The 15,720-nt window shown below is 56.2% G+C and overlaps 1 protein-coding gene across 3 annotated transcripts in view; it reads right to left on the reverse strand.

Moving 5' to 3' along the window:
* Nucleotides 1–15,720, reverse strand: part of LMO1 (LIM domain only 1) — a 43,805-nt gene that overhangs the window by 4,356 nt on the left and 23,729 nt on the right. For all 3 annotated transcript variants that reach the window (XM_054512075.2, XM_045894202.3, XM_045894201.3), the window contains 2 exons: nt 3,574–3,787; nt 680–805 (listed from right to left, as the gene is read on the reverse strand). In XM_054512075.2, coding sequence (XP_054368050.1) covers nt 680–805; nt 3,574–3,787 — 340 coding nt within the window. The remainder of the gene's footprint in view (nt 1–679; nt 806–3,573; nt 3,788–15,720) is intronic.

Below are 15,720 nucleotides of genomic sequence, written 5' to 3' on the forward strand. Positions count from 1 at the left end.
CCTACAGGTCCCTCGGGACCTCATCCTCTGGGAACACTTGCATGAGCTCCTTCCTGACATGGGGGGTCCTGAGAAAAGGGCTTGTCTTCCAGTGCTAGGTCCCCAGACAGGGCTGAGGGGTTCTGGCTCCTTCAGTCCCTGGGGCTTCCCACGGGGCTGGGACACTGTGTAGGGATCAGAAAGTGGCTGGGCTGGAACCAGAATCACAGGGGTGGGTAGCTGCTACCATCAGGCACACGAACACCTTCTCACTAAAATGTACACGCATGCACACACAAATGGCAGACACCCAAGGACACAGGGCGTGCACACAGACCCCTTGTACATGCGCATTTAAGCGTGTTCGCATTCACACTCATCCGTCATGCACACACATGCACACAGCGCACCCATACCTGCCTTGTCCGTGCACGTTTAAAAATCCACACACGTGCACGACACAATGTACGTACACAGCAAGCTCATGTGCGCGTGAGCCATCACACCGCTCAGACCTGGGCCCTACAGACACGCACATAACAGTGCTGGAGGGCACACATCCGGCCACACGGAACACGCACACGCACATGCATGCTCAAGACAACGTGCCCTACGAGCCCGTGGACATTTGCACGGACACCCCCACAGCGCGCTGCCCCAGCACGTGTCCGCTGGGGTCTGCTACAGGCGCAGCACTCACCTCTGGTTGCAGAGCTGGCAAGCGAAGCAATCGAGATGATAGACGTTGTCCCGGGCTCGCATCACCATCTCGAAGGCTGGGATCAGCTTGCTGCAGGCAGCGCAGTTCCCTGTGGTGCCAAAAAGCCTGCCAAGGGAAGGGCGCAGGGGGCTCAGGGGCCTGCCAGCGTCTGGGGGGCGGAGCAGCTGCCTCTACCCAGGGCCCCGCGGGTCCCTACTCCTGTGGGCTTAGCAGGTGGGCCTAGGCAAGGGAGAAGGAGCGCAGAGGGCAGCTTCTAGATTCCGCGAAGAGATTGGGCTTCAGAGAAATCGGCCCAGCCACCCAGGGAGGGGAGCATAGGCGCTCGGGGGCTGGATGACACTGCCCATCCCTGGCCTGGGCTGTCAAGGCCCCCCTCACAGGCTCCCACTGGGGTCAGGCTACTGGGACCCAGGGCCACTGGAAGAACACGGGGCTGGCCATGAGCGAGGACTCCAGAGTCACACAGGCATGAACTCGGGGGCAGTCCGCCTGCCCTCAGGCCGCTCATAGGTCTCTCTGAGCCTCATTTATTTTTTAAAACGGAGACTGAAGCGCATCCTTTGCAGGCTTGTTGTGGAAACCTCAGTTAATGCGCAGTCACGGACCACTTAGTGAACGCCTCGACCGAGTGGGTTTGCCTCATGCCAGGCATTGTTCTGAGGGCTGTACTAAGATCAACTCATTTAATCCTGACAACAACCCTATGGGGTGGTCTTTTTTCTGCAACCAACTCATGGTTGACTTGCCTGGATTCCTTTTTCCTTTTCTTGGATCTCAGTGTATCCTTTTTCAAAAGGGGGTGCTGGACTAGGTGATCCTGTTCAAATGCTTCTAAAATAGGACTGATGCCGAAAGAAAGTTCCAAGGCCATCTGGCACAAGGCCTCTTTCATGCAGCCATTCCCTCCTAGCTGCTGGTTGCCGAGCTCCAGGGATGGGGCATTCACTTTCTCCCCAAGCAGGCCAGTCTCGGGCCGGGGTTCCAATGGTCAGAGCCGGCCAGGCTCCTCCTTGCCTCTTTTCTGCACACCGGCTGAGCAAGCCCCAAGTGAGACAAGGGGGGCTGAGAGGCGGGCGAGAGACCCTCTAATCCCTGATTTGTCCAGCTCAAATTCAGGCATCTGCAGATGAGCTTGGCTCCATTATTCATCAGCCTGAGCTGCCTGGTGGCTCAGATTAAGGCAGACAAAGACTGGGCCACAACATCTGCCTGCCAAGGGGGGCCTCACTGCCCCCAGCCCAACGCCCCCATGGCTGTAGACGGGGCAGGCTTCGGACAGCCCCCTCTGAGACGGAGCAGCCCAAGGAAGCCCCACCCCCAGCCCAGCCCACTGACCTACCTGGCCCAAAGTCATTCCTTGGCCTCTGCCAGAGCCCAGAAAAAATACCTTCAAGCTTCAGTAGCTGGCAGGGCTCAGAATGCTTGCAGGTGCTTTGACTCTACTGACGAGCCCATCCTGCGCTGCCCGCCCCAGTCCAGGTCCTGGGGACTCACTGGTCAGTGTGCCAATTCTCCTCAACCCAGGAGGTTCAGCCCCCAGGGGGTGTCTGAGACCTTCCCACTTGGAGGCCCCTTCCAGGTCATCGAGGGGCGAGTCCCCAGAAATATTCTTCCTTAGCCCCTCCTCCTGGCCTCAGCCCTTTCCTCCAGCCCAGCGAGGAGCACTGAGTCACAGATCCTGGATTACTGCGACACTTTAAAAGCTTCCGGCTGGGGCGCCTGGGTGGCTCAGTTGGTTAAGCGACTGCCTTCGGCTCAGGTCATGATCCTGGAGTCCTGGGATCGAGTCCCACATCGGGCTCCCTGCTCGGCAGGGAGTCTGCTTCTCCCTCTGACCCTCCTCCCTCTCATGCTCTCTGTCTCAAATAAATAAATAAAATCTTTAAAAATAAATAAATAAAAAATAAAAGCTTCCGGCTGAAGGCAGAAGTTGAAAGAGAAGGTGCAGGCTGGTAAGCCTTAGGCTCTTCCCGAAAGTAGGGGAGCCTCTGCTGATAACCCTGCCCCCTACCACAGCCCAGACCTGGACAGAGGGAGGGCCCCACAAAGCCCTTGCCTGACCTATTAATTAGTACGACGGGCCTTCCTTCCTCGCAAGATGTGGCCACCACCACCCCGCCAAATGTAGATGCTGGGTCTCAGCCAAGGCCCCCACTCTGTGGCCTCCTCCCAGCCTTGCTGATGTCACAAATGGCCTAAGGGAAGGCTAACTGGGGGAGACAGCCCCAGGGAATAGGATCCAGGTTGTGGGGTGGGTGGGTTAGAGCTCCAAGGAATGTGAGCTGGGGAAGCTTTAGTCTTCACACTATTCACAGAGGGACAAACTGGGGCTTGGAGAAGGTCAGAAGCCAGAGGGTCCGGAGCTAGTTCAAACCCAGGTCTTTAAGCTCCGACATCAGTGGTCCTTCTCCCAGGGTCTGGCTACCTGCCAGATGCCCAGGCACCCAGATGTCTAATGCCAGGGCCCGCTGGGCATGGGGAAGAGGAGGCAAGGAGACTTCACCAGGCAGGAGGGGCCCGGGGAAGTCAGGGCTTCCCCACCTGCTCCTGGAAGGCCTCTGAGGTGTCCCCTCCCAGATTCCAGGGACAGGGTGGGTCAGAAGCACCTGGCAAAGACGGGCAGAGCCAGTCTGGTGCCCTTGGGAAACTTATCTCAGGTGCCCCACGGTCGCAAAGGCTGGCTCAGGCCCTGTGCTGGGCGCTGAGCCAAGCAGCTGATGGTGTGGCTCTGTCTTCGGGGCTCTGTGGACGTCTGGGGAAGCAGAGCCGGGCCAGGATGGTCGGAGATGAGCCCTCAGGGCCTGGGTCTAGAAGCAGGGGCGGAGCCATGCCAGGCCAGGGGAGGGGGGGGCGGGGGCCAGCGGGAGGCTCACCTCAGGTAGTCGCGTCGGCACAGGATGAGGTTGGCCTTGGTGTAGAGGGTGGAGCCCACCTCCCCCAGGCGGCAGTCACAGCAGGCACACTTGAGGCAGTCCTCATGCCAGTATTTGTCCAGCGCCTTCAGCAGGTAGCGGTCCTTGATCTTGCGGTTGCAGCCCGCACAGCCCTTCTGCTTGCCTTTGGGCTGGACGGAGAGCATCGGAACGCCTGTGGATGGACGGACGACAGACAGATGGACACGGGATGGACTCTGTGGCCCCGGGCCTCAGGGCCCATCCCTAGAGGAATGGGAGCCCCCTGCTTCTCCCTGTTGCCCCCTCCAGGGCGGGGGTTCCCAGAGTGCTCACTTGCTCCCCAGCAAGCTCCCTGCCTGGCCCCAGGTCCTGTCCTTTGAGCTGCATGGCACAGGCTGTTCCCCTGGCCTGCGAAGGTCCTTCCAGAAGCTGTAGGCAGACTGCAGAGCCCCGCGTCTCGCATCTGCTTGGCTGCACAGCACCCATGTAGCCCCAAGGCCCATAGTCCCCCCGAGCTGTTTCTCCCCACCCGGCCACTGCCTTCTGTGGGGCCTGCTCGACAGGAGGCCTGAAACTCTCCACAGGCAGCCGCCATCTGACTGGCTCTCCCAGTGGCCCCAAGAACTGAATCTCACAACGGGCTGGGGTCCACTAGAACTCCCAGATCTTTTTGCTACCTCAAGCCTTCCTGACATAGTTTGTGCCTTGGGCCATTTTACCCTCAAAAGTCAGGCTACAGCCTCTTGGTTTACTCATGTAAAACTGTGGCGGGATCAGAAAGCAAGTGGGGCGCCCCCTGACACTCCCAGTGGGGAGCGGGAGCTCTGGGTCTCCTGGAGGGAGTGTGCAGGGAGGCAGCTGGGCCTGGCCTCCTCGGGACTCTCCCCCAGGAATGCTTCTAGCTAGATTCAAACTTCCTACCTGCCCTGGCCTGAGGATGGGGAGGTTCTGAGTCTCTGAATCCTTGCTCCTCCCACCAGGACACGGGTCTCTGAGCCATGGGCCCCCTCCCAGGGCCCATGCATGCTTCTCAACGTATAAGAAAAAATACAAAGGGTAAGAATTTCAGCATGGAGTTTATTGGAAGGAGAAGCTGACCTCCCAGTAGGCAAGCGTGTGCACTCATGCACACCCCACCCCACGCACACAGGCATAGCGCGCAGTCACGTGCAGGCATGTGCACAGAGGCTCAGGCTCCTAGTCCCTGGCCTTGGGGCCACAAGGAGTAATCTCAGGGAGCAACAGTTGAGGAGGAGGTGGGGACAGTGGTCATCCTGAGTCTGGACATCGAATGTGGAGCCCTGAGGCTTGGATGTGGTAAAGACTGCTTGGAGGGAAATGCAGGGAGTCTCGGAGTCCAGACCCAGGATGAGGGCAGGTGGGGGTACCTGTAGGAGTTGCCTGAGAACCCCTCGTGAAGACAATGGGGGTGGGGGTGTGCGCCTTCCCTGACCAAGGCTCGGGAGCACGGAGGAGTCCTCTCTGGAGGGAACAGCCCACCCCTTCCTGCCTCTCTGGCTCTCCACCAAGCCCATGAAGTCTGCCCTCCTCCTGGCCCCCTCCTCTCCAAGGGACCCCAGCACTCTCGAGGGCTCTGGGTTCAGCTCCCACTCCCTGGTATCCCTCCTATCCCTGCCTCTGCTCACTGCCCTCCGCCCAGAGTTTGAGCTGCTTCCTTCCCCTTCCCTCTTGCTGGTGTCTGACCCTTCCTCAGACGTCCGAAGACAGTCAGCCTCCAAGGGGCCTGTCTTAGAATCCACAGATGTCAGGTCAGAAGGGCCCTGAGAGCTCTTCCGGGCAAATGCTCCAAGGAATGATGGGGAAACTGAGGCACAGAAGGTCTGAAGGCCAGGTCTAGTGCAAGCCACTCATTATCCAGCTGGTTCGGGGGGCCCTCCCCGCTGCTGTGCCTTGGGGCCTCTTCAGACCTCTCTTGGGGAGGGGGCCCTCTAGGGCCCAGGAGCAGGACAGGTGACGGCCGAGGGGAGGGAGCACTGGCCAGCAGCGGACTCTCTCCTGCCTCCTTGCTCCAGACCCCGCAGGGCCTGTTAGCGGGGACACTTGCTGCCTAATTTCCTTAATGCAGCCCTAAAAGTTAATTGGTTTGAGAGAGTGAGGGGGCTGAGGATGACTATGTCCTCAGGCCTGCCTGTGTCCCCTCCGGCAGGGCGCAGTCTGGTCACAGAGCTGAGGCGGCCGTGGATGCCAGCTGGGGAGCGGGCATCCCTGAGAGCTAAGGGGGCTCTGAAGGGCTCCTTCCGAGGCCAGGCCTACGGGGAGGAACCGGCTGTGAGCAAACAGGGGAGGGGTCGGGAGAGCTGGATGTGAGGAGGTCTGTGGGTCCCGGGGGGGACCACTGTCCCTGGGTCCCGTGAAGGGAGCACCCAGCCCGCACAGCTAGAAGTACACACGCACCAACTTGGAAAACCTCAGGCCTGGCCTCTACGAGAGCCCTGCCAAGGCTGGTTCTCCCCTTGGTACCTGGACGGGCAGCAGGCCCGGCCCCCCTCGCCTGCCCAGGGCTCTACCCTTGTGTTATCACTAGCAGGAGGTGTGTGAGTAACTAGAATGTCCACAAGCAGGGGATACACTGGATCCACTAAGTTATACACCGAAACGAGGAGGGACCCCAGCACCAGAAGTGTCTGTCCTGCTCCGTCTTCCGTCTGGCATGGCTCCTGGCCAGGCTGGCCTTCTGAGCTCAGGCCCCAGCACGCCCGGCCGCAGAGCCCACAGAGTTGTGGTCTGTAGCCCTAGCTGGCCCGGCCTGGAACCTACAGGACCCAGGGAGGCCATGAGGAGCGAAGCCACAAGCTAGCCCAGGTCCCCTGCGCCCTGCCTGTGCCTGGGCTGGCTCTGGCACACCGCCGGGCTCCGGAAGGCCTGGGAACTCTGCTTCCTGGGCCCTGGAGAACTCTTAAGAAGCCACAAGGCTTCCTGCCAAACAGTGTCTGATGTCCACCGAGGCACAGACCTCCAGCGCTAGCCTGGCTAAGGAGCTCCCGGAGCATACGGGGACCTTGGGCTCTCTCTGCCTAGAAAGGCTGAGGTCCTGGGAGATGTCTGACTCACCCCTTCCTCTTTACTGGGCACCCACACTGTGTTTGCTCTCTCACTGGGCTGGTTCAGGAGACCTGAAAACACTCCTGGAAAGGCAAGGAGGTTTAAAGGGGACATCTCTGGTCTCCTGTTCCCCAAATGGGAGTGAGATGTTCCCCAGAGGGTCAGGGCTCGCCCTCCCCGCCCTGCCTCCCCAGCCCCCACCCAGCCCGCCAGTCAGCCCTGCAGACACCTCTTCCCTCCCTCCCTCCCCTGCCTGGCTCTGGGAGCTGAGCCTTGGGCCATGCACTTTCCATTAAGGAGATAGCATCCCTTTGCTGAAGTCCATTTGGGATCCATTTTAGTGTTATCTAAAAATCAAATCTACATGGTAATCCTTTTAATGTACTCCTGACTTTAGGAAAAAAACAGCTTTGCGCTCCTTCAGGAAAGGTTTTAAAGCATTACCCAGTAATTACTACTCACCCATGAAAACACTGATATTTTACAATGGATGATGTTTGAGCCTGCCCGCACGCGCAAGCACACGCTCAGGGACACACAGGACCCTGCAAAATAACCGGTTCACATAGCCCGTGTGTTCGCCCTCCATCTCAGGGTGTGGGGAGGGGGGATGCCATTTGAGGGAGATAGGCCAAACCCCTAGCCCGCCCCTATGCCAGGCAGGCTGATAGGAGCAGGAAGCAGCCTCCCAGTCTGACTCATCTGGCTGCCAGACACTCAAACCCTCAGCTCTTTAATCTGGGGAAGAGCCAGACAGTCCCAGCGACCAGGAGGGACTGCCAGAGGTCATTTGGCTCTTCCTGCACCCACCCTCCAGCCAGGAGAGAAGCCCTCCTCTTCACTTGGACCCCCCCAAGGGGTCTGCCCAGCCAGACTCACGTCCTCAGCAATCTCTGCCCAGCTACCCCAGGCCACGCTGCCCCCCATATCGGGCATGTCAAGCCCCCCTGGCTCCCACTTCCCCTGATGCCTCCCTCCAGCGTGGACAGCAGGCTGAGCCCGGCTGGGGAGCACTCCTGCCTCGAACAAGCTCTCCAAAGCCAGTCCTCCACCCGAGAATGCCCACCCCACCCACCCCCGGTCACTCCCAGCTATGCCCTGTGCCACTGCGGCCCCCACTGGCTGCTCCAGCTGGCATCCCGAGGTCTGGGGCCCCCTCCCACATGCCATTTTGTCCTGCTTGGCACCTCGGGATCTGGTCCCTGCAGAATCCTGGAATAATATCCCTCTCCATCCTGCAAATGGACCTGGTCTGCTTCTGTCCCGGCACCTGACCTCCACCACGGCCCCAGGAAGAGATCCCTTGTCCTACCCATCCCACTCTCCACCCAAACTCAGAGTCAGCAGTGGGGGTGAGGCGCAGGGCCCGGAGCTTGAACTCCCAGAGCCTGCTTTCCAGCCTGAGCGCTGTCCCAAGGAGCTGGAGGGCCTGGCGCAAATCCCTCATCTTTCTGACTTGCTTCTGTGAAATGGGAGCCAAAAAGGTCTCTTTTCACACCGATGATGGTGAGGACAGAACAAGGTCATGCTTATGAAGCCACAGCCGAGTCTGGCTTCCAGGGGGGACTGACACGGGGACTGGGGACTATTATTAATATGCATCCCAGGATGCCCTCCCCCTGTTCTGACCCTTGTTTCCTTTTTCCTGTAACTTTTTATCTTGACACAATTTCAAACCTTCAGAGAAGTTGCAAAATAGAAAGAATTCCTGTACACCTTTTGCCTAGATTCCCTAAATAGGAACACTTTACCATATTTGCTTTATCCTTCTCTATACATCTACCTATAATTTTGTTCCTGAGTCATTTGCGAGTTGGGTTCAGACAGGAAGGCTTACATTCCTAAGTACTTTGATGTGTATTTCCTAAAAACAAGGACATTCTCTCACTTAGCCACAGTACAATTAACACCACCAGGAAATTATCATTGATCTAACACTATTACCTGCAGACTTCATTCAGATCTGACCAATTCCCCCAATAAAACCCTAATGGCAAAATAACATTCTGGATCATGCACTGCATTCACTTGTCAAGTTTAGTCTACTTAAATCTGGAAGAATTCCTAAGCCTCTCTTTGTGTTTCAAGACACCAGCATTTTTGAAGGATACAGGCCAGTTATGGAGTATCCTTCAATTTGGGTTTGTGACACATTTGATGGTGTGACTTTAATTCCTCTGTGCTTCAGTTTTCTTTATTGTAAAATGAGTATGAAAACAGTCCACATCTCATAGAGTTGCCATGAGGAATAAGGGAGTAAATCTATGTGACGTGCTCAGGACTGACTGGACCCGGCAGTCAACAGTTAGCTCTGATTAGTGTCACCCCATCTGGCACAGAGGAAGGGATGACCTTAGTCACAGCTCCATCTCAGGTCCCTCAAATAGTGACGATCACGAACTTTGAGGCAAATACACGGATTTGAGTGTGCCACCCTGGTTAAAGTCACACAGGCACCAGCTAGAGTCCAGCGTGACCCAAAGGGCAGTCCCGTGGTCACGGCGGACGTGCATAGAAGGAAGCAGCCCCGCCTGGATGACAGGCAAGCAGGTGGGAAGAGATCACTGTGGCAGCTCAGGGCAGGCTCCTTGGGGGCTGCGGGCAGGTGTCACCTTGGCATTTCTCGCCATCTCTGTAAGCGTCCCAGTATTGCTTCTCCATACCACAGCACGGCCACCCAGGGCAGAAGCTGGCCTCCCCCAGGCCTAAGGGCAACTTGCTGGGAGATAAGGCTGACTGAGCTAGCAGGGCTCAGCTTCTTAGTGCTTGGCTTACAGCAGCCTTGTGAGATAGATATCATTATTATTATTATTCCCAGTTTACCAACAGGACCCAAGGAAGGTTCCAGCCTGTCAGGGGTCACAGCGTTAGTATGGGACAGAGCTGGGATTTGAATCCTGGCCGGCTGTCTCCAGGGCCCAAGCACTGGCTTGATCGGCTGTGCGGTCAGGCTGTGTGCCGGGAACCTCCTGTGCTCGCGGACCTAGGAGGGAGGCGTTAAAACAGAGAGCAACACGGACGCAGGACTCGCACAGCAGCGCACGGATACTTGTGTGGGGACACGTAATCACATGCATGTAGGCTGGGTCCACGAGAGGGGGGACCGTGTGGTTTATTCCACAACCCAGCACAGTGCTCAGACACATCCACGCATCTGAGCACACGCATGATGGGCATGCTCATTACACACATCTATGCACAAGCAGTCACATGCACCTTTACTGCCTTTCAAAAAAACCAACATTTCCAGAAAGTAGATCGTAGCTCAAATCGAGCTCTGATTTGAGCAAAATCCACGAGTAAGAGGCCTGGTGCCCCTGTTCTCAACACCACCTTCCCAAGGAAATGGAAGGGCGAGAGCCCCTGGGTTTTACCCGAGATGACCCCTGGGAGCGCTGGTTCTTCTCCAGAAAGGCCGCCCCACATATCGCATCCCCTCTCCAGCCGCTGGGGGCGGGGTGGGGTCTGCGGGCTTGGGGAATCTGGGTCGCGGCCAACGTGCAAGGTGTTTGTGCCCACATGGGCCCGCGCCTGGGCCTAGAACGGCAGAGTAGGGTCCCAAACAGAACCAGCCAGCGCCCCCTCCATGGCATCAATCCTGTTTAATAAGGAAATTTGAAAGTGTAATCTAATTCTGCAGAATCTCTTTAAATCTCGTTTTCTCAGAAGTAACTTCATTTCGCACGGACACATCCAGCCTTGTGAGAAGGCCTCCATTTCACACCAGTTTTATCTCCACAATTTCTCGTCTCACTGCACTCCTATCCCAGGGCCTTGCCATGCGGCAGGCGAGGCCTGAACTAATAGCATTTCCTACTCATTTGGAATCAAAAGCCAATGAGAACAACTGTTGAAACGCGAGGCTACAGCCACCTAGAGCACGTTCATTACTACCCCTCCGCGCACCCCTTCGCAGGTGGTGTGCTCATTGCGTGAGATGAGGGAGAAGAGTCGGGCTCCTGTGGCCTCCAACTCCCCACTGGGCCAGGGGAGGGATGCTGGGGGTGGCGGCCAGCTCACTGGAGGACTGGCCCCTTTGGCTCTGGCACTGTCCCTTCAAGGGGGTCTGGGAGAAGAGGCAGGCGGTGTAGACCCAAAGACTGTGGGCCCTGCAGACAGGCGGCCTCGGCTTGAACTTTGGCTCCATCACGTCCCAGCTCTGCCTCAATTTCCCTACCTGCTAAATGAGGACAGCCCACTTTAAAGAATTACTCTGAGGATTAAATGAATGGACATGAAGTACAATGTATGGACATGAAGTACACTGTTTGATATAGTGGCTTAAAAAATCAGCTAAGGGACGCCTGAGTCGGTTAAGCATCTGCCTTCGGCTCAGATCATGATCCCAGGCTCCTGGGATCGAGTCCTGCTTCAGGCTCCTTGCTCAGCGGGGAGCCTGCTTAACCCTCTGCCTGGTGCTCCCCCTGCTTGTGAGCATTCTCTCTCATCCTCTCTCTCATTCTCTCTTTCTGACAAATAAATAAATCTTTAAAAAAAATCAGCTAAGAAAAATGATCTATGTCTTATGATCCAACAATTCTCTTCCTAGGTTTACCCCCACCAGCAATGACAGCTTATGCCCACCAGAGGGGATATACAAGGATGTCCAGAGCAGTTTTCTTCATAACAGCCCCAAATGCAAACACCACAAATGCCCATCAACAGTAAAATGGATAATACACTATCGTGCACCCACACAATGGAGTAACACACAGCCACGAAAAAGACGGAATCACGGATACACCTACAACATGGATGAATCAGATGGAATAATGTTGAAAGAAGCCAGACACAAAGGTATATACTGTATAATTCTATTTATATGTATTACACAAACAGGCAAAACCGATCTGCGTTGAGAAATGTCAGAATAATGGTGTGTATTATCACCTGGCAGGAGGTGTGAGGAAGCCCGGTGAAGAACTGGAAATGTCCCAGTCTTGATCTGGGTGGTGTTTAAAGGGGTGCACGTAAACGCAGAAGCTCATTGGACTGAACATTTGAGACGTGTGCATTTTACTGCATACATGTTACACCTCCAAGAAAAAAATAAAGAACTGAGATGGGCACCCCTCGGCCAGGACTTTGGATGCCTCTTCATAAAACCCACTGTTTACTCAGCACTCACGACACCCGTGATCTCAGGGAATCCTCAGATTCACTCTGGCGTCCTAATGATGACCCCCATTCAACAGACGAGGAAGCAGAGGCCTAGGGAGGTTCAAGGCCTTATCCAAGGTCACACAACTAGGAGGCGGCAGGGCAGGGACTGAATTCCCCCCTGGCGGACTCCGGAGATCAGGTTCTCAACCAGCCCACGCCCCATGGCTTCTCTGCACAGATGGGTTGAGGAAGGCTCACTGGGGCGGCATCTGGGTCCCCCTGTGTGGCCTCGATGCCAGAATGATCTGGGGTGAGGGCCGGGGGCACGCCTAGAGCAGGGCCTGGGATGAGAACAGGAGAAATGATGGCCCAGGCAGGGCACAGTCCACATGGTCTGGTGGGTCACAGGCCACTTCTGCTCAGCTGGCGGTCCCACAGAAGCTACAGCTGCTGTGGGACCTCGGAAGGGCTTCGAGGCGGGGCCAGAAAGGGGATGGGGACCAGAAGGCAGTAGAGGCAGAGTAGAGTCGAGGCAGACCTAAGATGTTTGCATCGCAGCCGGGAGAGGGACAAAGAAGCCTTGAGACGGCACATGTCCTCGGGGGGGTGGGCCGAGCTGTGAGGGGAGGGCTGGGGGCTCCAGACCCAGACCCCAATTGCTGGGGGGGGCCCTCAATCAATAGCCAGGGGCTGGTGTGTGAATGAGGGAAGAGGGGAGGGAGGGGGACCTAGAGTGGGGCCCAGCTCAGGGTAAGCAGCTGAAAGGAGGTCCAGCAATAATTGCCTTCTCTAAAGTGTTAGGTCCCTTCCAGTTTCCACAGTCCGCCACAGCAGGGCAGGCGGAAGCACCATCCAATGCTGTCCCCATACACCTGCAGCCGCTATGGTCACGTCCAATTGCATGACAATAGCCTTTATTGCCCACTCTGTGCCCAGTGCTTTACACTCGCTAACTCTCATCTTCCTGATGACCCGGAGGTCAGAGAAATCACACAACCTGCCCAAGGGCAAGCCTGGGAGTGGCCAAGTGGGGGCTTGGGACCCAGGCGTCTGGCCCCACCCCCTTCCTGCTCTATCTCCCTGCCAGAGGCAGAATGGCATCATCTTTTTCCTAAGTGGTGGGGAAAGTGAACTGCTTGGACCCAATCTGGTCCTTGCAAAAGAAGAAAGTTCTAAAGACCCCTTGTGGGGTACATCAGGGCAGGACAGGCCTCTGGGCCCCCAGTGCCCCCCAGAGGAGCCATTTCCTATGAAGGTGTATTTTTGCAGCACGTTTTGGGGGCTCAAACCTCCTTCGGAATGATGTGTCCTAAAGCCTGACCCTGCAGTGACCCTCGAGTGTCTGGAGTTGAAGGGGCTGAGGAGTTTCCTCGCACATCTCATCGGCCCTCGCTGTTGAGGGAAGCCAAACCCAGCACAGCCTGGTGTCTGGTGGTGGCTTTAGGGGACCCAGTCTAGACCTTGCAGGGGCCTGGATGATGCACTCGAGCAGGTGCAAATGGAACCTGCTCTCCAGAGACACGCCGTTTCTGCCATTCTTCAGTGAGGGGGACTTAGAAACGTTAGAAGCTGCAGGTGTTCTTTGGAGTCCATCAGGGGAATGATGTTTCAGCTAACTGCATAGTTACCTGCAGGATGAGTGCAGGCATTCTCTTCCAGTTCTCTGGTTGTTTCTGTAAGTCCCAGACACACCTCAAAAGCAATAGGTCCAAAACAGGACTCTACCTCTCCTCCCCGAAACCCGGCTCTTGTCCCCGCACCCCAGGCTTCCCCTCATCACACTAACACTGTCACCCACCCAGATGTTAAGGCCAGAGACTCAGGGTCACCCTCAGATCTTTCATCATCCTCACTCCCTCTCACCTGCTGATTGCCACTCCCCAGCCTGCCTCTCACGTCCATTTCCAGAGCCACCACCATCTTTCACCACACTATCGGCATAGCTCCCTACCAGCCTCTCATGTCTACTAGCTACAATCCATTCTTCGCATAGCAGCTACAGAAATGTTTCAAAACAAAGTAGGTCAGGTCACTGCTCAGCTTGAAACCCTTCCATAATTTCCAGTGGGCTGAGAATAACATCCACCCTCTTCAACAAGCCTATGATATCCTCATGCGGTCTGGCCCCTGCCTCCACTCCCATACTGTGTGCCAGCCACATTCCAGATCTCCCTCCTGCCTCAGGGCCTTTGCACATGCTGTCCCCCCCTTCCCAGAATACCCTTCTTTGCCTCTTCATGTGGCTGGCTCCTTCTCATCCTTGGACTTCAGCTTAAATGTCACTTCCTCAAAGAGGCTTTCCTCGATCACCTTATTTCCTTACTGAAATGACTCCCTGGTCACTTCCTTCTGAGTTTTTAAACATAATTTGTAATTGTTTTACTTTTTTTTTGTGATTGTACTTACGACAAATGATCGGTCTCTCTCATGAGAATGAAAGTGCCACAAAGGCCTACTTTGGGGGTCCTGTCTTATTCATCCACTGTGTCTCCAGCACTGAGCCCTTTTTAACTATCAGTTCAGTTAATGAATAAAGAGACGGAGCAGAATCTATCCAGATATTATTGGTAAGAGTCTGCTGGCCAGAGGGGACTGATGCAGATAGGCAGGCTCCCCGGAGATGGGAGCCTTAATCGGGCGTGTTGCTGCCCCATGCCGCACCCCGCTAGGCATCTATAGCTCTGTGGCTCTGCCAAAGCAGAGCTAACTGTGGCAGTGCCTAGGTCCTGCCATCCTCAATCTGGAATAATGAGACGCCCAGCCCAGGGCTCTAACTGAGAAATGACAGCTCTTTTGCAAATATAAACCCTCTACCCCTAGATCAAGGGACAGCAATCCTCTTCTTCAACCCCTGCAGACCTGTGAGGAATGAAGTCCCCCTCTGAATGTCCCTTTGCACATAAATACTCCATCCCAATCCTTAGGGGGTGGACGTAGAGCCCCAAAGTTCAGTCATCTGTGTAACCTCAGCAGCTCAGTCTTTCCCTTTGTGCCTGTGGCCTAGACACCCCACCTCCGCTGGCACAGACCTAGCCTCCCCTACTCCCCACCTGAGAGTCCTTTTGGCTTAGGGGTGTGACCACTCTCCCCTCCCAGCCAAGTCTGAGCCTCTGGGGGCCAATGGGAAGAAAAGGCCCCCGAAGATTACTACAGAAGAACCCCAGGCCCAAGCCTTTCTCATCTGTAGCCTCCACCAAACCCTATCCTATCCTGGGCTGCTGAAGCAAGCCCCCAGGCCCCTTGACAGGATGCTGCTTGGAGCTGCACAGCTGTGGGGAATCAGCAGGGAAGCGTCTGGAAGCTGTGTTCCCCAGACAGCAACTCAGCTGCTCCCTGGGCACCCGCAAAGCCCACGTCACCCATCTAACGAAACAGGGCTCCCAAGGGGCCTGCAATCTCTGCAGAGGAGGAGGAGGGCATGGACTCTCAGACGAGTCTCAATTTCACAGCCATCAGGGACGTGAGCACTAACGCGCTGAACCAGAAAACGAGAGTCTGGCAGGAGCTGCAGACACACCGTGAGCACCAGGGGATCAGAGATTAGGGCCCTTCAAAATCAATTTTGAATTCAAACTTTTAAATGTGTTCTCCAGACACAAGGAGGGGACCCTCCAGGCAGGCTCAGCCTAGCCAGATGCTGGGTTCTGCTTCCTTCTCGAAGCATCCAGAACTTATCTGCTAGCCACCGGCTGGCTGAGGGAAGGGAGGACAAGTGCCCCGCCCCCAGGGGTCACAAGGACAGGAGCCCCTTTGGCTCTTGCTGACCCAGCACTACCTCTGGGGTGCCTGTTGAGGCTTCCTGTTGAGACCCTGGGGGCTGCTCCACCCTCCTTTGTAGACCTGGCTGAAAGAAGCTGAAGGCAAGGCCTGTGTGGGCCAGATCCCTGTCCCCCTCCCAACCTGGTTGAGGAGGCTTGTGGGTCACCAGTGGATGAAGCCATTTAGAAGACCTTGGGAGTC

The sequence above is a fragment of the Mirounga angustirostris genome, unplaced genomic scaffold (assembly GCF_029215605.1).
Source record: "Mirounga angustirostris isolate CCGP_5_RB_7025 unplaced genomic scaffold, mMirAng1.0.hap1 SCAF_13, whole genome shotgun sequence".
NCBI lineage: Eukaryota > Metazoa > Chordata > Mammalia > Carnivora > Phocidae > Mirounga > Mirounga angustirostris.